The sequence below is a fragment of the Miniopterus natalensis genome, chromosome 12 (genome assembly GCF_054644295.1).
Source record: "Miniopterus natalensis isolate mMinNat1 chromosome 12, mMinNat1.hap1, whole genome shotgun sequence".
Classification (NCBI taxonomy): domain Eukaryota; kingdom Metazoa; phylum Chordata; class Mammalia; order Chiroptera; family Miniopteridae; genus Miniopterus; species Miniopterus natalensis.
The window spans coordinates 48,475,275-48,496,984 of record NC_142092.1 but is presented as its reverse complement, the minus strand read 5'-3'; the positions used below and the strand labels follow the sequence as shown (position 1 = coordinate 48,496,984).

General features: G+C 39.0%; 1 protein-coding gene across 1 annotated transcript in view; it reads right to left on the bottom strand.

Annotated features, from left to right (window-relative positions):
* MELK (maternal embryonic leucine zipper kinase) overlaps positions 1 to 21,710 on the bottom strand; it is a 59,227-nt gene that overhangs the window by 9,251 nt on the left and 28,266 nt on the right. The window contains exons 9-14 of the mRNA XM_016222994.2: positions 20,863 to 20,931; positions 19,326 to 19,424; positions 15,834 to 15,920; positions 8,036 to 8,164; positions 4,318 to 4,440; positions 1,194 to 1,425 (exon numbers count right to left, since the gene is read on the bottom strand). Of these exons, the coding sequence (XP_016078480.2) occupies positions 1,194 to 1,425; positions 4,318 to 4,440; positions 8,036 to 8,164; positions 15,834 to 15,920; positions 19,326 to 19,424; positions 20,863 to 20,931 (739 nt within the window). The remainder of the gene's footprint in view (positions 1 to 1,193; positions 1,426 to 4,317; positions 4,441 to 8,035; positions 8,165 to 15,833; positions 15,921 to 19,325; positions 19,425 to 20,862; positions 20,932 to 21,710) is intronic.

Below are 21,710 nucleotides of genomic sequence, written 5' to 3'. Positions count from 1 at the left end.
AGTGGCCTCAAAAGTTGAGGGAAAGTGTCGTTTGAGTTGATAAACTACAGAATGTGATTAACAGGACTTCCAGCAAATATCCTGACAACATTTTTCATATCTTTACATTTAAGTAGAGCTCTGGAACTGGCTATCAGCCCCATTAGCAAACTGGAAGCACAATGACAGGATGTGGTTTAGCAGCAGTCCACATGACAATGTTTCAGAGTTTGTGTTCGTTAGTATCCTAACATAACAAGACTAAGTCACAATTGCTGGGAAAAGGCTAATAAAGTTTAGGTGTCATTTTAAAAAGTGACATAGACTAGATCGTATTCAATAAAATCTCTTTAGGCTCTAATTTATTCATTCCTCCATTCAACAGATATGGCCCCCAATATATGCCAGGAATTAGGCACCTACGATGTACCAGACAATGAACATAGCCCCTCCTATATCCTATGCCATGCTGCAATAAAGACAGCAGACAGTCTCTACTCCCATGACACTATCTCATCCTGCTGAGACCCAGAGCTAGAAGACTGGGTTCACTTCTAGGCACTGTTTTAAGAGGCACACTGAGAAAACAGAATTTTTAGATGAGGCCAGCAATAAAAATGCTGAGGTGTCATAAAGTAAACAGCTTAAATAACTGGTGATGATTAAGCTGAAGAGAGAAAACCTAGGGCAATGAAAGCTGTCACATGTGGACACAGATATCTGGAAGGGCATCACAGCTTTACTCTGTCTGCTGGAGTGTGGGAAGTAGTAGAAGGCTGAGCAGGATCAGATACCAGAACTGGAGATCCAGATGAGTAAGAAGGGCTCAGCAGAGACTTCAGTTTAGTCATTATAAGTGGGAGCAAAGGGACAAACAAAATCTAAACCTGGATGACCTTGGGCAAAACCTTCACTCATCTGAATCTCAGCTCTGAAAAAGGCAGGTGGATTAAATGATCTCTGACTTGCCTTTCAGCTTTGATATCCAATGATGCTGTGATTCAACTTCATATAAATAAAAAAGAGAAAAACTTATCATTTGAGAAAAATCAGAAGTTGACTAATATGCTTTCATTTCAGCTAATGCAAATAACATAATAAAAAAGTAAGCTGGCTTCTAGAAATTCCTGAGAGCAATGGTAGTCTCTGACCTGCTATATCCATTTATTTAGCATGGTAGGAAGAATGGACTTTGAACGTGTTTCCGCAAATACCTTTCGAGGGTGTAGTGTAATGATTTGGTGTAGTGAGTATTTCTCTTTTACGCTGGTTCTTATTAACTGGAGTCTTTGGCTCTGGAAGTACAAAGCACTCTTCATTCTTTACAGCAGACTTAGGAGTACATATATTCTCTTTGTTCTTTAATTTATTGGCAGATGCTTTGCATAAAACTGGAGTTAATGATTTAGATTCCAAACCATTTGATTCTGTGTAATGCTTGGCAAACTGGAAAAAAAAAAAATCGCTAGATAAAGCACACTGGAAGAAGAAAAGTCAATTTCTTTACAACATGCTTTAATCATTTGCAAATTGCCTTGTACCATTTTTACTAAAATGAAATACTATCAAAAGGATATTATTGGCAGTACCAAGGAACTTGAAAATGTATATTCCATTCTCTTTAGTACATGTAGATCACTTTAGTCTGTTCTATTGACAGGTAATTTCCAACATGTTTCAGGCTAAGTTTTTATTCTAACATACCCAGGTCCTAGGCAATATTGAGAATAACCACAAATAAATGCCTAAAAATTGCTTCTTATTACCTAGATTACCATGGTTTGTCTCTTAATATGTACTAAAAATAAAAGTTTAGTACATAATTAGTGCAGAAAAACCATGTTAAAATACTCTAACAGAAATGTTTGCCATAAAATATTTTTTAATCCTTTTGAACTTATGGTTGAGCTTGCACAATAGTTAGGAAAGTCCTCAGAGGTCCAACTAAAAACAGGAGCATGAATCCAGAAATGTAACCAAGTATGAGACAGCCCACTGCCCTACAGGCATCTACCTACTATCTCAGATACCCTATGGCATAGGTTTTAACACCATGGAAGCCTTAGACCCATGCAAGGTGGTAAGTTACATCCAAAGTTCCCATGAAAGGCTATAACTAAAATTTAAAAATTGAAGTAAATATAAAAATGTCCTGCAAATGGTCTTGGCCTTAGCCCTGGAGGAGGAAAAAAACCTCTCCCTTAATAATCTATAAGAGGCTCAGTTGGATGGAGTGTTGACCCATACACCAAAGGTGGCGGGTTCAATTCCTGGTCAGGGCACACACCCAGGTTGCAGATTTGATTCCCAGTTGGGGCATGTGCAAGATGCAACTGATCAATATTTCTCTCTCATATTGATATTTCTCCTCTTTCTCTCCTCCCTTCCTCCCTCTCTAAAAAAATGTTAATAAATAATAATAATAATAATTTGTAAGTAACCACAGGACAGTCTTCACATAGGCCCTGGGGCCAAATTCATACTATGTGCATGGGTACCCGAAATCGAAAGCCTAGAATTTAATTTAAAGTAGTCCTAAATTGGTTGTTTTCCAGAAGCATGGTAGAATCCAACACAACCCAAGCTCTCAATCCTTAGTCCAAGCCTCAAAGTATTCCCACAGAGTCTGTTATATAATTGAGAAGAACACAGAATGTCTGCTATCCTGTTAGAACTACTAAATGTAGTAATAGAAGAAAAAGGTATTAAAGGCATAGAACTGAAAGAAACAAAACTGTCATCCATAGATGATATAATCGCTATATAAAGCACTCAAAAGAATATACAGTCAGCCCTGGCTCAGTTAGTTGGAGCATTGTCCTGTACACCAAAAGGCTGCGGGTTCAATCCCTGGTAGGGGCATGTATGGGAGGCAACTCTCTCTCTCACATCTCTTTCTCTCTCTCTCTCTCTCTCTCTCCCTGTTCCACTCTCCCTAAAATCAATGAAAACGTATCTTCGGGTGAGGGTTTAAAAAACATATATATAAATAAAAAAATAAAAGTACCTAGAAGTAAATCTAATAAAAGGTATGTAAGATCTTTCTGGAGAAATTTAGAAACTTTATTAAAGGCAATTAACTAGAAGCTAATAAATGGAGAGGAGTACTATGTTTATGGACAGGGGATTTAAGGGTCTAAATTGCAATTTTTCCCAATCTGAATCTTAAATTCAGTGTAATTTCAATTTTTTAAAAAATATATCTTTATTGATTTCAGAGAGAGGAAAGGAGAAGGAGAGAGAGACAGAAACGTCAATGATGAGAGAGTCATTGATCGGCTGCCTCCTGCAAGCCCCCGACTGGGGATTGAGCCCGCAACCCAGGCATGTGCCCTGACAGGGAATCGAACCCTGACCACCTGGATCCCAGGTCCATGCTCAACTGCTGAGCCACACCCGACTGGGCGTAATTTCAATTTTTGAGTATGTGAAGTTTGTCAAGATGATTCTAAAATGTGTATGGGAATGCAAAGAGGCAAGCATAAGAGGAAACTGGCCTACGGAAGAATGAGGAAATTGGTCACCCTGATAGAAGAGCTATTATAGAATTAAGATGTGTGGTACCTGCTGCTGTGTTTCACTGCGAAGGAAGGAGTACACTCTGTGTGGCCCCCTCAGAGAGTGGAAGAAAAATATTAACTGTACATCTAAAAGCTCAACAAACTCCAAGTAGGATAAAAAGATTTTCAAAAGGAGAGGAAAATATATCTTCCGGTGAAGATGCTAGGTTGGAGGAGAGGGAGTTGACTACAAAGGGGCCTGAGGGAATTTGGGGGCAACAGAACTGTTCTTGATTTTGGCTGTGGTTACACAACTGCATGTATTTGTCAAAACACAGAATTGTACACTGAAATAGCGTATTTAACTACATGTAAATTATACCTCATTAGAAAAAAGAGAGACAAGTAGTAAAGTGTTCCATAATGGAATCTTGGCTTTCTTCAACTTGGAAATAATGAGCATTCCATTCATTCATATTCCAATAATCTTTCATTAATGTTTTCTTTCTTTTTTTATTGATTTTAGAGACAGAGAGGAAGAGGGGGAGGGAGAGAGGGAGAGAGACAAAGAGAGAAACATCAATTTGTTGTTCCACTTATTTATGCAATCATTGGTTGATTCTCATATGTGCCCTGACCAGGATCGAACCCGAAACCTCAGTGTAGCGGTACGACACTCTAACCAACTGAACTACCAGCCCAGGACTCTCATTAATGCTTTCAGTGGTTTAGGAATTCATTAAGTTTGCAAACACATACTAGATTGCATGCTAGAGCCTAGATGTTTTTATAACTGAGATAATATATTCTGCTTTAAGCAATAATAAAATTAACCAACCTGTGGTGTTTGGGGAGTAGCCACATCTGTTGACAAACTGTCTTCATACCATTCACAGTCTATTAATCCAGCCACATAATTTTCATCACTTGTGGACATATCTTCTAGACTCAGGTTCTTTGACTATTCAAAAATAGAAGCATCATAATTCAATTTTTAAAATAGCATATTCCCAGCACAGGGTAAGGCCCTGGAAGCAGAAACAAATGAGAGGGAGTGTACTGAAGAAGCTTACCATTCAGAAAACAGGAAGTAAAAAAATTTTAATTCAGATTATTAGATGGAGAATCTCTGACTCTCAAGCAACAAGTCTTGGAACTTTCTTATGTTTAGAGCATACTACTTAGCTTGTCATTACGAGATGATCACTAATGCCAGACAAATAACTCCTTTGAAAATCTACAAATAAAAAGCTCTGACAAAGTAGAAGATGGAAGGGAAACAACTTTGAAATACAGGTTTCTTAGTTGTAAGAACACACAGGGTAGTTAGCAATTTATACTAGGAATAAATTAGCCTTATGGACGATGTCCTGGGGACAGGATATTTGAGGTCCTGGGCTAATACCACCAGAGTCATTTCTTTTCCCTCATTCTTCCTGTCTATAAACTAAGGTTATACCAAATACTCCTTAAATTCTAAGACGAGTGTGACTGGGTTTTTTATTTCTCCTTCCTTCCCTTGCCCTCAACACCTGGTTACCCTGGCCAAGCAATTTTACTTGAATTTCTTACACTTCATCTTCTTTTCCAGTCCCTCTGCCACTGTTCTCATCCAAGGAAAAAACTTCTCAGACTCAAACTATTCAAACACACAATACGGTCTCTGGTCTCTCAAGCAGGAATGACAGACTCTCCAGGACTGTCCATTGCCACTGACTGGCCCTAGCTGCATGGAGTGCTAGCTGAGAAAAATACTCCAGCTAAGTCCAGGCTCAGTGCGGGAAAGTGCGGTGCTAGATGAATGACGCTGTCATGGGTGTTACAGTAGAGTAACAGCACACACTTATCTGACTGGGCAATTCTATATACCACTGGGTGAATTATTTAAAATTACAGTCATATCAGTGTCATGTCTTGCTCAAAAATCCATGGTTCCCACTACCCAGAGCGTAAAGTCTAACCCCTGAGCCATGGGATTTCAAGGTTCTCTCCAATCTCTCACCCTCCCTTCCAGCTCACGGGCTCTCTGGCCCCCTCACTCTCCTCCTCCTTGAACTCATCATTTTGCCAAACAGGGCTAGTCACTGTCAATAGGATATATCAAGCACATATATCAAGCCTGAGCTTCTGCTAATTAATTACATCCGTCTTGCTCTGAATATTGTGCTCTTTTCCATTTTCCCAAACTTGACTGTGGGTCCAGTTTGGATCACGCATGGCGATCACTCCCATCCTCAAAGGCCCAGAGCACACCTCTAGCCCCTTTATCTGGCACTAATCATCCACCACAGCAATTTCAACTGGTGTGCAGCAAGAACTTTTAAAACATGCAGGCTATTTAGTCAGGGCCATTGACCTCTTTTCCCCTAGACTGTCAAAAAACTGACAGCAGCCAACTCAACAATACCAATCTGGTGTGGCTGAAGCAAAAGCATACCTTTTTTGTCAGATCGGCAAAAAATATATTTTTGGTGTGCCACAGCATTTTAGTAATTCATTTCTGTGCCACGAGATGAAAAAGGCTGAAAGTCGCTGATCTACTATATGTAGTGTAACAACTGTTAGAAACCAAGTACCACACTTCACAGAGATTTGTTTCCCAAAAGTGTAGCATGGGGCCTGAAAATGCTAATGATGTTGATGATGATGTGGTCTTTTGTGATTCTTGAATTAGATTGTATTGTTTTGCTGAAAGTTCCATCTACTGATTAACAGTTCAGGATTACTTACTTCCTTATAAACAAAACCCCAAGAAAAAAGGTGATCCGATCAAAGGGGGAAATAGTATGAAGAGGCTTATGTGGCTTGATTCAAGTCCCAATGTTTTGCATAAAGATCAGAAAAGAACCCAAAATCTGATTTCTACTACAGTTCTTGTCATTAAAATGTCTATATGGTATAAAAATTGATTCAATAATATGAATTGAATGCCCAAATAATTAAATTATTAGGTAAATGCTCATTAGATGGAAGTTGAGTAAATCTCTTCCCAGATCTTTTCCACTCCGATACTTTATGAATCATACAAACACATGAATTGAGACCAGCCCATCCAATGGCTTAGGAAAATGTCTCAGACCTCTAAACTGAGGTATCTTGAATTTAAAACTTTTGCTGAAGAGTTTATTCTAAGTACACAGTATCTATTGCCTTTCTGAGACGACCATGATCAGAAGCAAAGCTCATGCTTTTGTGTGCTCCTGTATCCACGTTGAGTCTGAGAGTTTAAAGAGTTTGGTGATGTGGACGGGATGGCTGATGGGCTGATCATAAAGCCCATGGATAAAAGATCTGCCTGGGCGTGGGGTATTCACCAGCCCAACAAAACTCTCCAAGAACAACACGGCAGAAAAACTATTCCAGGAATAAGGTTATCTCACTTCAGAGATTTCTTTACACAACAGACAACCTGCACTAACACTTTTTAGTTCTTAGTTTGGTCAAAGACCAACTGGGGAGGAAAGGAGAGAGACAAGTTAGGTCTGGAGTGGACATAAGACCAACTATATCTGCAGCACATAACTGATAAGTGACAAAAAGAGATCTAAATGAAACATTAAAGGGAATTCAATAAAAAACCATAAAAGAGGGGCCTGCATTTTAACTTTTTTTTAGAGTTTTGAGACGTAAGGGGGGGAAAATCACTTTACCCACATAATCCTTTAGGCCATACTGGATTCCATAAAGAGGACCAACCATCTCTGAGAATAATAAAAGTACAGTTTCCTAGTGCTAAATCATTTAAACTACAACCTGAATTAAATCTGAGAGAAGATTAAATTACAAAGTTCCACACACAGCAGGCAAAGTATTTGGAAGAAAACAAGAGACTAATGTGAGCATTTAGGATGACATGGTCCAGACAGAAAAAGCTTCTCTGCTGTTCTAAATGTTCATGACAAAAGAAAGTGAGAAAAAGACAACAAAGTAGAAAAAAATAATTTGGTCACAACTAATTCATACAAAGAAGCTGAGCTGCATGAGCTATTGCTACTGCTCAACAAACAAAAACCTAAGCCCTTAATATAAATGAGTATCAAAACAGTCATTGAAATATTTCATGTCCTATAAAGTATACGTCCAATATTCATAGACTTACTCCCAACAATTTTAAAAATTATCTACAGTTCAGCAATACTGTGTCCTTTAAAAGCACTTAAATGTACATAAATTATATAAATAAGCATACTAAAAATAGAACCTAAGGACACAGTAAAATATAAATTATATTATCTATAGATAGTAGACTTATAGATAAACTATTTTCCTTTAGCTTATCTGTGGCTTAAACTTTTTCTACAACAATCAGGAATTACTTTTGTAAAACACAGGGGGAGGGAGGATTTTTTTTAAAACTCCATGTTAACATTCAAAACTTTAGAGTTCAAGTTCAGAATTTCCCATTTTTCCCATCAAAAATATTTAAATCATAAACGTCTTGCCTCTGGCTCCTTGACACTAGCAAAGTTGACTTTCCCAGTGGTGTATCCACTCATGAACAGGGCGGGCACATGGCAAGAGCAGTAGGTGTTCACACAAAAGGTTCTAACATTTACCTTGACGTTTAACGGGGTATCACTGGCTTGTCCCCAGGAAAAAGGAGGAAGCCTTAAACGAACTGGTTTTCCCCGAGCCTTCTTGGCTAGAAGCAGAAGATACGTAGCTGTGAGATGATCATACTGCCACTGCAAGAAAAGAAAATCAAGTTGTTTAGAAGATTAAAGTTGTTTTTTGAAATAATGTTCCAGTTTAAATTTTTTTTCCTTGGTGTAATAGACATTCAGAATTTAAACATTTTTTTAGCTTTACAAGGCATATCATGAAAAGCAGCAATCCCCTGCCCACACCCATTTCCACTCCCCAGAAAGAACCACTTTTAAACACCTCTGGCTGTTTTTTCTATATTCCTAAATTAATTGTTTATACAGCTTTAATTTTTTCTTCAGCTTCAGATACTATCTATAGACTTCCTACTGTGTAGAATTTAGCTCTACTATAATTCTTTTCTTCCCCACACATCTCTCCTCCCTGCATCCTGTTATAATTTTATCATTTTAGTAAATCAATATTTAGGTTATTATTATGTAAATACACAGTATTCACAACTAAGTTAAGGTAATGTACAAGTATTTAATTAGTACATCAACCAATAAGAACAAGGCCAAGAGGTGAATCGGGTTCTAGGGACCCGTCATGCTAATAATTATCCTTTTAATGATAGATTTGAGGTGGGACTAGAGGGAGGTGCCTAGGGCTCATAGGAGATAACAGGAGAACAGGGAGGGCACTCTGGGTAGTGGTTACTTACCAATCAGTATATAAATATTAGTATCTTAACAACCAGTATGGCCACACTGGCTGAGTATCAGCTCTGCAGCTAAACCATACATGGAGCTATTCTTGCATTTCCTTCTTTTAGAACCTGTTTTTTCCTGAAGTTAAATCTTTTAAAGGCAGTTATTCCTCTAAGTCAACAGTCTCTGACACTCTTCACCTCCTCTTAACATGCTCACACATATCAACTAATCTGTCTCCTGCTCTGTCTCCCTTTTGGAGACATTCCTCTTAATGTCTGCATTCCACACTCCACTATGAACTGGCTTCTTTCTCAGCCTCCAATTCAACTGTTAGTCTTGGATCCTCTTTGCCTCTATCTTACAGTGTATCCCAATTCCCTAGATCCTAACTATTCCTCTATCTTTCTTTCTTTTTACTGATCTTAAAGAGAAGAATGGAGAGGGAGGGGGAGAGAAGGGAGAGAGAGGAACATCGATGTGAGAGAGAGACATCAATCGGTTATCTTCTGCTTGTGCCCTGACTGGGGATGGAACCCGAAACCCAGGTATGTGCCCTGACAGGGAATCAAACCAGCCACCTTCTGTTGTACAGCACGACACTCCAACAAACTGAGCCACACCGCCAGGGCCTAAGTATTTCTTTCTTGTTTACCTTCTTGTTCTGGTGGAACACATCCTCCAGTGTGTGGATGAATAGGAGGTAAGTTTTTTGAGAGCTTGTATGTCTGATAAATGACTGCATTCTATCCACACACTTGATTCTAGTTTGGCCAAGTACAGAATTCTAGGTTGATAATAATTTTCAGGTTTTGTTTGTTTGTTTTTTAAATATATCTTTATTGATTTCAGAGAGAGGAAGGAAGAGGGAGAGAGAGATAGAAACATCAATAATAAGAGAGACATTGGTCGGCTGCCTCCTGCACGCCCCTCGCTAGGGATCAAGCCCACAACCCGGGCATGTGCCCTGACCGGGAATCAAACCACAATCTCCTGGATCCTAGGTCAATGTTCAACCACTGAGCCACACTGGGCCGGGCTAATTTTCAGTTTTGAAGACATAGTTCCACGGTCTTCTTGCTTCTAGTGTAGCTATGGAAAAATCTAAAGCCTCTCTGATTCCCAAGACTTTGTATATGATCTATTTTGGTTTTTGTCCCTGAAACTTTTGAATCTTCTTTTCCCCAGTTTTCTGAAGCTTCAATATAGCAGGCCCTTGTGTGGATCTAGTTTCATCATTTAGCTTAAGCCCTGGTTAAGCCCCTTTGTTCTCTGAAATTCTGTTCTGGAATATTTCTTCAGTGGTTTCTTCCCCCTTTCTTCTGTTTTACCTTCTTGCAACTTACATTATTTGTATGGAGGATCTTTCTTTCCTCTTCTCTTCTATTTGTGCATCTCTTTGTCTTTAGGTTCTGCTTTGGGAAGACTTCACATTAACTCCTTTTCAAACATTTCTTCTGGGTGTTTCATTTCTTTGGTCACATTTTAAGTTTCCAAGAGCTATTTCTTGAAACGTTCCTTTTTAGTCATCTTGTTCCCATTTCAGAAAGAAATAGCTTCTCTTATCTCTGAGAATATTAGTTACCATTTCTTAGCCATTTTCCCCACTTTCTGTTATCTGTTTTTTCCCGACCATCTTTACTTTTTCTTCCCTCTCCCTACCAACCCACGCCACTTGTTTTGAGCAGCGGCTTTCGTATTAGAGGTTTCCTCAAATATCTGGTGATCTTTGTCTGTCTCCATTTAAAAGTGAAGAATTATAACACAGCTAACTAAAGGCTCTATGTGTAGTCTGGGGCTGCTTACCACCTTGGGGACTTTACTCGAAGGCACGTTTTCAACCAGTGTGCTGTAAGAATTTTTAAAACATGTGATACCTGACTGTTTAGTCAGGGGCACTGACCTCTTTTCCCTAAGATTGTCAAATAAAAAAATGACTACAGCCAACACAACAGCCCTCCAGTGTGAATGAATCAAAATTATACCTTTTTTTTTAGTCAGATCGGCAAAATATATATATTTTGGTGTGCCACAGATTTTAGTAATTTGTTTATGTGTGCCACGAGATAAAAATGGTTGAAAATTGCTGCTTTCAGGTAAACAGAAAATCTGAACTCCCAACCATTGCTATAGTAGGTTTTTTTCTCTTGGCTTTTCCCTAGAGATGAATCTTCCAATATTTTCCCACCCCCACTACAAACAGGATAAAATCCTAGTTCCAGCTTCTCAGCGTTGAACAGTGAAGGGGGTTAGAGGCAGTGGCTCACTGTGCAGTGTTCAGCCTGTGTGTGTCCACGCAGCCTTTTCTCAATGGCTCATTGCCCCCATTCGAGCTGCGTCTGGTACTAGAGTGCCTCTTGTTCAAAGTCTCCAGTCTTCTGCTGGGGTGGGGAAGAGGTGGCTGTCATGCGGCCCGAGGTAGAAAAAGGGACCTGGGGTCTAACTGCTTCCAATACAGACTCTCAACCAATCTTCCTGGTTTCCACCCTGCTCACTTCCGATCCCAGAAGTTCCTGGCACCGCTGATCCCTGAGCCTTTCTGGAGCTCTGGCACCTAATCAATTTGTTTACTGCCCTTTCCCACTGCAGGCACTTAGGCTTTCAGCTTTCTCCAAAATGCTATGCCAGCGGCCACTTATCTACTTTGTAACTTCCAAAATTTTAGTGACATGACTTTTGTCTCCGCTTTTATTCTCTTTATTGCGATTTTTTTTTTGCCCTTTTATCCCTTTGTTATTTTAGTAAGATTTTAGGAAGTGTTGGATGCAAACATATTTGTTCAATCCAGTGTTTAACTGAAAATTTCTAAATAATGTACTCATAAGACTATGAGACTCTCTGCCCTGGAAAGTGTTAATTTTAATAATACTGAATAATATTTCAATGCTGTGTATCTCCTCAAAGTACATGACCCAAAGAGGTCTACTACCAGTTCTATTCTTTTTTTTTTAATATATCTTAACTGATTTCAGAGAGAGGAAAGGAGAGGGAGAGAGAGAGACAGAAACATCAATGATGAGAGAGTCATTGATCGGCTGCCTCCTGCACGCCCCGACTGGGGATCAAGCCCGCAACCCGGGCATGTGCCCTGACCGGGAATCAAACCCCGATCGCCTGGATCCTAGGCCAATGCTCAACCGCTGAACCACGCCCGGCCAGGCAGTTCTGTTCTTATTAATAAATTTTACCAGTTAATATTTTAGATGGCCACAGTCATAGTATATGCTTTGAAATTTATACAATGGATCTAACCATCTAGTTGGAAAAGTATAAACTACTAAGATAAGTTAACACAGAATTTTCCCTTTAATCCAGACAGAGCAGGGGGAAGGAAGCACAGAGCAGGTTTCATGGAGAAAGTACTTAGGAACTGGGTGAAAACAATGTAGTTAGAATCACTCTCCACTTTCCAAAAACTGCATTAAAGATTTTTTACCACCTCCCACATGTATGGTCTCATCGATGAGAGCCACCTTTCTGAGAAAGATACCATAAACTAATTAGAGACAAGGGCTAAGAAACAAGTTCCCACTTGCTTATCAACAATGGCATGACCCAGGCATTGTAAACAACACCTGCACAGTGCCAAGAGTTTTAAATGGAGTTTCCTAAGCAAGCCTAGGAGTTTACAGCCATCCTCTAAGCCCTCTTTCCCTCTAGGCATAAAAAGCTTCCTTTTTATAACTTTTTTGCCATAGCCACTGCATATTACTCATTATGATAAGGTGCACAGGGGAGTTCTGTGTTGAATAACAGATAAATCAACACATTAGTTACGCTTTCAGGTGATGTCAATCCTCAAGTCTGACATAACCAATGTCTCCCTTATCTTTTAGACAGGTCCCTCTTTTGAAAGTAAAATGTCTGAAAGTAAAGCAATAGCTTTACCTGTTATAAAGAAAGTACCATTTCTAGAAAACTAAAAGCATTTTTAAACCCTGCCATTGTTCAGACAGAAGACCAAATATTAAAGAACTGCGCGGGCACCTGGGCTGAGGAAAAACAACTATTGGTACAGAGGGTTTGAAAAATTGAGGGGTCCTTCTCCTGACCTTGCTCCCAAGGCCTTCAATCTTTAAACTCACAGAGCACACAGGCATTTGCACTGTAGGGGTGGGGTAAAGGGATGTCTTGGTCTGACTGATTCACATATGCACATGTGACTCTCAGTGAAGTTCCCCGACCAGATGACTGGCAGCTCCCACAGTCCAGAGGAACTCGTAGCTGGGAGAATAGGGGAAAGAAAGGAAAGCAATGAGACGGGAGCTCTAGCCCCACTGCTGGGAATCTCAAGGGGGCTTCAATGAGACAGCTAAAATCAGGAAATGTATGGAACTCTGACTTCTGCATAGAAGAAGCAGTTTAAAAGTGCTTCTAATCAGTTGAATGTTTGGGCATAATACTGTTTTCTCTCTCCTTGCACAAAGATCAATAGCACCATGGCAGCACGGATCACACTAAACTGATCTCTCTCTGTCCTAACTGCTCCAGAAGTAAAGGCAGAGCTCTCAAGATACCAGAAAAATAAGAACACAGATGATCTCAAACCTGGTTTTCCTGAGGCTCTTTAAACTATAAAGTACTCAGGACCAAGGTGAATTCTCTGAGGCTACCTAGACCAGGATTTCTCAACCTCAACTCTACTGACATTTGACCTGGATAATTCTTTATTGTGAGGGGCTATTCTGTGCATCATAGGGTATTTAGCAGCATCCCCAACCTCCACCAGGAATGCCATTAGCATATACACAAACCCCAATTGTGACAACCAAAAATGTACTGAGGGGCAAAATCACTGTCAGTTGAGAAACAATGACATAGACCATGCTTTTCAAGCTTTAATGTACATATGAATCACTCAGAGATTTTATTAAGATGCAGATTCTGATTCTGTAGGTCTGAGGTGGGGTCCGAGATCCTGCATTTTCAATAAACACCAAGTGATGCTGACGCTGCTGGTCCTAGAGTATCCTTTGAACAGCAAGAATCTAGAGCAGTACTTCTCAACTCCTGGCTGCATAATGCAATCATTTGGGAAGCTCTAAAAAATTCTGATGCCTAGGCCACACCCCAGGCCATAATAATCTCTGAGGGTGGGACCGAAGCATCAGGGTTAAAGTTCCCAGGTGATTCCAATGTTGAGCCAAGGTTAAGGAGATGTATTCTATTCATCTCTAGGACTGGAAAATAAGTACAGACATAGACAGGCACTTAAGAATGAGGGAAGGGTATAAAAGAAGAGAAACAATTACTTTCCTCACAGCATTCTTGAACTTGGTCATTCCTGGCTCTCAGAATAACTGAGAAATTCAGAAATGTAATTCCAGAAAACAATCCCTACCATGCCTCATTTCTATTTTCTTTTCTGTATCAGAAGTAAAGAAGACAATTCCTAGTTCCATTTCACTTCTAAGTTTCAAAAATTGTACTTAGAGACCACATAAAGATACTATTTTAAAGATTTTTTTTCAATGATTCTTGAAATTCTGAGTATGTTACTTTTAACATTTAAATTTTTAAAGTTTGTGAATCTCATACCAAATTTTTTCTGGATAAAATGACATGATGTATAGGATTTGCTTTGAAATACCCAGCTGGAAAGTGCAGATGGGGGAGGGTGCTGGGATATACAGGATGTACTCAAAAAATGTATGCACGCTTTATCAATTTTGATAAACACTGCCTTTATAATTATTCAATGTGTGTGTATACACTTTTTTGGGGACACCTTATAGATAAAATTGGCAAAACATTAATAGCCTTTGAAACTGGATGATCAGTACATGGAAGATCATTATTATTCCACTATTCTCTCCACTTTTGAAAATTTCTATAACAAAAATGTAAAAAGAAATTTTATGTCTCTGAAAAACAGACTTCTATTAAAGATCATCCCAAAGAAAAAGGCATGCAATTTTTTTAAAGTTGCTTATATGAAAACTTCACATTTTCATTGTAAAAGACTAAGGACCTATATATCCTGCAGCAATTCCCAATTCTTGCCATTCCTTTTTATTCCATGAAAAAGTAAATTATCATTCTGTTTTCCAGACATCTCCAGAGCCTTTGCTTATTATGTCATTCAAATAATTCCTTTCTTTCTATCTCGTCCTCACTTAAAAGAACTGGGGCTTAGTAAAGTTTTGTCTAATAAAAAAAAAAAAAAGAAGTACTTAAGGCTTTACCTTGCAAGTTAGAAAACAGAAGAAAAACAACAACAATACAACTCATAGGTGATGAAAAGACACAGAACTGAACTGAGAGAAAATTGGGAGCAATCCCAGCCCAGCATTGCCATCATACTCAGAGACAGGTCTGAGTGCCTCTATCTCTGGGAAATATGGATTCTAGAGATTAAACATCTGAGAGAGTTAAAATGATCCAACACCAGAAATCATGATAATGATTTCAAGGTATTTGCTTCATCAGCTTAGGGGTGATGTGGTGCTACAGGGTTGTTTTTAGGTAAGAAGAAAACTTGTTTTGCGTTTACCTTAATTTCTACAGCAGAATCGTAATTTCATGTTAGAGAATTTAAAGTAGTCAAAATCAGAATTCTGTCAATTCCCTGGACTAGTTTGTTCTGTTTCTTAGTTTTTTCCACCATAATTCTCTTTAATCAATGCCATTTTTAAAAAGGCTATCCAGCAGACATTAAAAAAGAGTTGAGTGAAAATCACACATAAATACAAAATAAGTGCAATAGCCCTGGCCAGGTGGTTCAGTTGGTTGGAACGTTGTCCCGTATACCAAAAGGTTGCAGGTTCGATTCCCGGTCAGGGCACATACCTAAGTTGTGGGTTCCATCCCCGGTCGGGATGTGTACGGGAGGCAACTGATCCATGTTTCTCTCTCACATCAATGTCTCTCCCCGTCTCTGTCCCCACATCCCACTCTCTCCCCTCTTCCTCTCTCTCTAAAAACCAACAATAGTCAGTAAAATAGTTACACCCATGGTAAAATCATAGGTCTGACAAGCTACCCCATTTTTAATGTACTGATAAAATCAAGAACAATGAAATAAAAGGCATTACTCTCAAATTCATGCTGCATTTCTTACCAGTGAAACTAAATCCTCCATTGTCTGCCTGTTGTTTCTGTGATGCACAGAAAGTTCTGTTATACAGTCTTCATCAAGGTGAATAAGCTACAAAAAAATTTTTAAAGTCTTTATTAACAAAGAAATTACAAAATACAGGGTGGGGCAAAAGTAGGTTTACAGTTGTGAGTACATGAAACACAGAGTTTATTCTGGTATTATTTATGATTGTGTTATTTTTCTATACAAACTGTAAACCTACATTTGTCCCACCTTTATTTGTTCTGAAATTTTAAAAGTATCATAATTACTTTGTAAAATGAAACATCACTTTGTAAAAGCAACATGAGTTTGTAAAACTCCTGGGTAAGAATAATCATTCTCCACAATTTTTAAAGATGTAAGCAGATGACAATAATTCAAGAAGATAAGCTCTTTGCCTGGCTGGGCATGGCTCAACAGTTGAGCGTCAACCTAGGATCCAGGAGATCGGGGTTCGATTCCTGGTCAGGGTACATGCCCAGGTTGCGGGCTCGATCCCCAGTCGGAGGCGTGCAGGAGGCAGCCGATCAATGACTCTCTCATCATTGATATTTCTATCTCTTGTCTCTCCCTCTCCCTTCCTCTCTCTGAAATCAATAAAGATATATTAAAAAAAAAAAAAAAGAAAGGGCCTGAGTGGTAAGGGGAGTTAATCATTAAAATGGTGGTTAAAGGAACTGGAAAAGAGAAAACCACTGAGCCACACCCGGCCGGGCCAGGCCCTTTCTTTCTATCACACAATCCAGGCTGTCACTGACCCTCAAGGTGAGGTTTACAGAACCAAACGTAATATGCCAAAAGAGGTTTGCCCAACACAAGGCAGAACAGTATCATGGAGTTCCCTTGTTCTGGGCAGCACACTTGTAACAAAGGGCTCAAGAGAAAGACATGCTGCCATCATGAAAAAAGAACAGTAGAGACAACCACCTGCATGACTGGCTGGTAGGAGGACAACCTCATGGACTACAGAGAATGCGGAGACCAAAAAGGAGCATACTCATGGTACTGTGAAGGCCTGACGTGCTAAGAATAAGTTTTCGTTGGGTTGCCTTGACCTTGGCAGCTCCCAAAACTATAAATTCCCCCTTCAGGAAGGGCTCATCCTCAAAAGCCCAGACACTTTACCATCTAGTTAGGCACCTTCTTGTTAACATTATCACTGTTCAAACAAGAAAGGAAAGACTTCTGGGGTGCCCTCCAAGACCTTAAGTTACTCTCCTTTAAAAAAGAAAAAAAAGCACCCTTCTCTCTTTTCCATAGCCTTCCGCTCTGTACCTTTACCACAGGGTGTGTGTGTGGGAAAGAAGCGAAAGGTAGGAAGGAGGTGCTATTCTCTTTCCTGGGCCCCTAAATTAAAAAGAATGAAAAGAGTGGGGTGGACAAGACACCCAAGTCTGAAAATTATGGCTCAATACTTCGTTTTAAGTACTAAATTCCCAGCCACACATACTCAAGTTAAATTAAACACAAAAACGCATACCAAAACTAACCAATTATTTTGGATTATCTGTGCCTACTACAATTCCTGTTCAGCAGGGCAGAAAATAAAAGTGAATATAACTTCTAATTGATACAATACTTAGGTACTAGAGCTATGTGTGAAAATGATAGGAGACCATGCATAGAGTTACAGAATAGAATCTATACTCTAAATATCCAAGTAAATCTGAATTACTTTTATAGATCACTCTTGACAAAACCCAATACTGAGAGAGAAAAACAAAGACTTTGAAAAGCAAGAACAACCCTTTATACCTCTTCTGTATGTAAGCCATTTGATCCCTGCAACAGCTCTGAAAGGCAGGCAAGACAGATGAATAACACAGCATGTAAACGCACTCTGTAATCCCCATAACATAACCCGAACACGCAAGACATTAGAACGCCCATATTAGAGATGAGAAAGTGATGACTCAGAAAAGTTTGCACACTCTGCCCAAGACTGGTGTTTTCATTCCTAGCCAGGGTTTTTTCCTACTTCACCACAATGCCACCACTCCATGACTTTGCTCCAGTATTTTCAAACAGTGACCAGACAAGCACTGCTTATCACAAAGGCTTCGCTACACAGGATACAGGCCCTGAGGTTGAACTAGATGACCTATCAGGTTCATTACATTCTGCAGCCCTTTTGTCTGGGTTCAAATCTTGGTTCTATACTTACTAGTTGTTTGACCTTACCCTCAGTTGCTTCATCTGCTAAATGGGAACAATAACAGTTGTTCCCTACTTCAGAGGGTTGATATGAGGATTAAATGAGTTATAAGAGTTAAAAACATAAAGCCCATAGAATAGCACCTGACTCTTAAAGGTATTGTCCTAAGGGCTATGGCTATATTACACTATAGTATAATATACAGAAAGTTCTTGCTATAATAGCATGCTATTCTGTTATAGTAAATATTCAATAAATATTAGCAATGGTTATACTAAGATATAAGAAAAATTATATACTCTTTTGGAATGCTCAACACTGTGCATTTTACTTTATACTGTGCCTCAATTTAAAATAATTTTTGTTGTTGAAATCAGAGACTTTCTTCATTTTTGGCATCTGCTCCACTGCAAACAGTAGTGCATCCTATCCTATTAGAATCATGACTGAGGAGAGGCAAAGCCCTCCCACACATGGAGAGATGATGACCCCCAATGGCTGCACACAAGCATTTGCACCACCTACTCTCTCCACCTCACAACAGGCACTTCCTGATGCTCTGCTCAGATACCCGCACACTCTGCCATTCTTACGCTCTCAGTGTTGATAGCTGTTAGAATTAAGCTGCAGCGTTGATTGTATTTGCTCAATAGATACTAGCAATGTCATGGAGGGCCAAAGAGAATATAGAGAAAAGAAATGTTAGTAGCTGACAGTCATAAGAGAATCAGGAGGGATTTCAGCTCAGGCTGTGTGGCCATAACAGTGGGCAGACTAATGAGAAGGGGCTTACACAAGCACAGTCTATTTCTCCAAGACCAGATGGCCACAGAGAAGAGTATTTATATTTATTGGTGTGATTATCCCAGAAAGTAAATATCTCACAGCTCGTAACTACTCTGGGAAGTAGACAGAACTGATTTAACCTACTTTTTACAGACGAATAAATAGCTTTAGTAAAGTTAAGTAACTTGCCCATGATTCCCAGAGCACTGGTGACAATCTTGACTACACATGAGAAGCACCTGGGAGCTTTAAAAATATCCATTGATGGTTCTGAGATGCGAGGCTCAGGCATCTTTTTAAAGGTCCCAGTGATTCTCATGCGCAGTCTGGGTTAATAACCACTCTCCTAAAGACAAACAGGCAAATATATCACGAGATTGCAAGTCTCCCAAACACCAAAGTGACGAATAAGTCTATGAAGTACATTTTCTTTTATATTTAGACTACATGATTGTAGGTTCTGAATCCAAACAAAGATCACACAATTATTATTATTTTTTTTTATTTCTACTGCATTTCATTTTACTTACAGGATTCTTGCTTTGCCACTCAACAGGACAGTTGTAATCTTGCATGATCCAGGGATGGCTCAGTAGATTTTTCACAGAAATCCGTTTCTTTGGGTCCACCTAGTGGCCATTGAGAAGGAGCCAGAGATTAGCATTCCAAATGAAAAACAACTCTTTTCCTCCTGAGAACTCAAAATTCATCAGAACAGATGTAAACTTTATCATCACAAAAATGCTGTCAAAGACCTTAAAATGGCCTTGGAATAAATTCTTTTCAAAAGGCAACAGAAGCAAGAAAACTATAGCAACCAACATAGGCCTAGAAGATAAATGTTTAACAAACACGAACTTCATTGGTATGGACATTATTCATGAAGTTCAGTCAATCTATTGTATGATGTAATAGTCTTTTGCTGGAAAACCTATTCACAGGAAATATTCACCAATTTAATATTCAAGCAGCCACAGTGCAGGGCATTCATACTGCATATGCAATCTCTACCTCCCGATGAGCTTACAACCACACAGAACAAGTTGAAAAGCACACCTTTCTTTTCCATTTGTAATTTTCAAATGTGAAGAGAGGAAAATTAATCAACAAAGATTAAGTTTTTTGGCGTTTAGAAGAAAGGATGAGGTGTTTTCAATCTCATTACAGAAATTTGGTGGTCTGGCCCTAGTCAAGGTAAGTCTAAGGTAAATTTTGAATAAAACGTGGAGATGCACTTAATAGAGGGAGAAAATAGGAGATACCGTGAATACATAATAATGAAAAAAATTGCACTAATAAGGGACTCAGATTTTCAAAGTGTTTCCTATTAATCTCATTTTATCCTCATAACAATACATAGCAGTGAAGCCAGGCCAGAATCGCCATTTTATAGATCAGAACTAGGGTAGGTGGCAGGCATACTGACTGGTAGGGTGATACCTAGACCTCAGCATTCCTGTCTTTAACTCTCAGAAGCCATTCCACTAAATTAGGGGTTCTTGAAGTGTGTCCCAGCAGCATCAGTGTCATCTGGGAGCTTGTTAGAGGTGCAAATTCTTAGTCTTGCTCCAGATCTATTGACTCAGACACCTTCAGGGTGGCGCCCAGCGATCTGTATTTTAACAAGCCCATCTGACAATTGCAACACATGCTAACGTTTGAGAACCACTGCACTAGATCACAGGACCCCCTCCATTGTACATCAGCTCATTCAAGCATTTATTAAGTATCTACTACATATCTAATGTACAAGAGTGGGAGTAAGGAAACAGAAGATTGTGGAGCAAGAGCTGGTTAGAGAAAACAGACAATGCTCAAGAAAAAGGAGGAAAAACCACATCAGCAAAGACATGCAATAGACGTTTAAAAGAAAATGCATTTGCAACAGAATTAAGAAAGCATCTAGTAGAGGATATTTGCACAGTAGACATAATGAATGCAATTTTTTAAACTAATAGATAAATGGTGCTGTCCTCCAAATACAGTAGTAACACAGACATGTTAAATTTGGGTCAAACAATTCCAATAGACTTCCATTACTTAAAAATACTAAGTAACAGAGTTTACCTGCAGCATTTGTTGAAGAAGCAGAATGCTACTGGAAGAGAGCCACTTAGGAACCTCATATTTCCCTCGCTACAAAAATAAACAAAGAAAACATTTAAGAGATTTAGGTTCAATCAGCCTTGACACAAATTTCTACGGTAACAAAATGCTGGAGGTTTACTTCCAAACCTGAAGACTTCAACCATTTATAAAATTTGGTAAACATTATTAATAACAAGAAATCCATTTCTTGCTTTAAAGGAAAAAAAAACCAGTAAATTAAATACTATTATCACCTCTAAATTATCCACATATCAGAGAAGGACTAGAGTACAGAGACTGTAAAAGTGGAAAACATAAAGGTTATATAGGGCTTTGGAATCTGCAGTACTCATTGTAATCAATTTTGTATTGCTGAAGCAAATTTTAGTTTATAATCTTGGAACAATGATCAGTTGACAAAATGAGATAGCTTTTAGAAAATCTATTTGGTGGCAGGACATTGGCTGTGGTAAAAACTGGTCACAAATCATCCACAAGGCAGAATTCATAGTCATTGAGAGAAACTGATGAAAGCCACCTTCTAAGGCAAGTACCTTTTTGGGGAATGGAAGAGACTCAGAAGACAAATGTTTCTAATCTGGTATACTCAGGAAATTATAATCACCAAGTCATCAACTAAAAATAAGACCAGGGGCTTGCTAAACACTAACACGTGATAGAATACCTCTATGAAACCTGCCACACACCCGTTTCCCTATTCAGAGGAAATGATATAATCATTTCTCTTAGCAGAGAACAAATTGTTTAATGATGCCAGGATAACAGGTTAATTATTTGAGCAAAATTAAGATAGAACTGTAATTCAC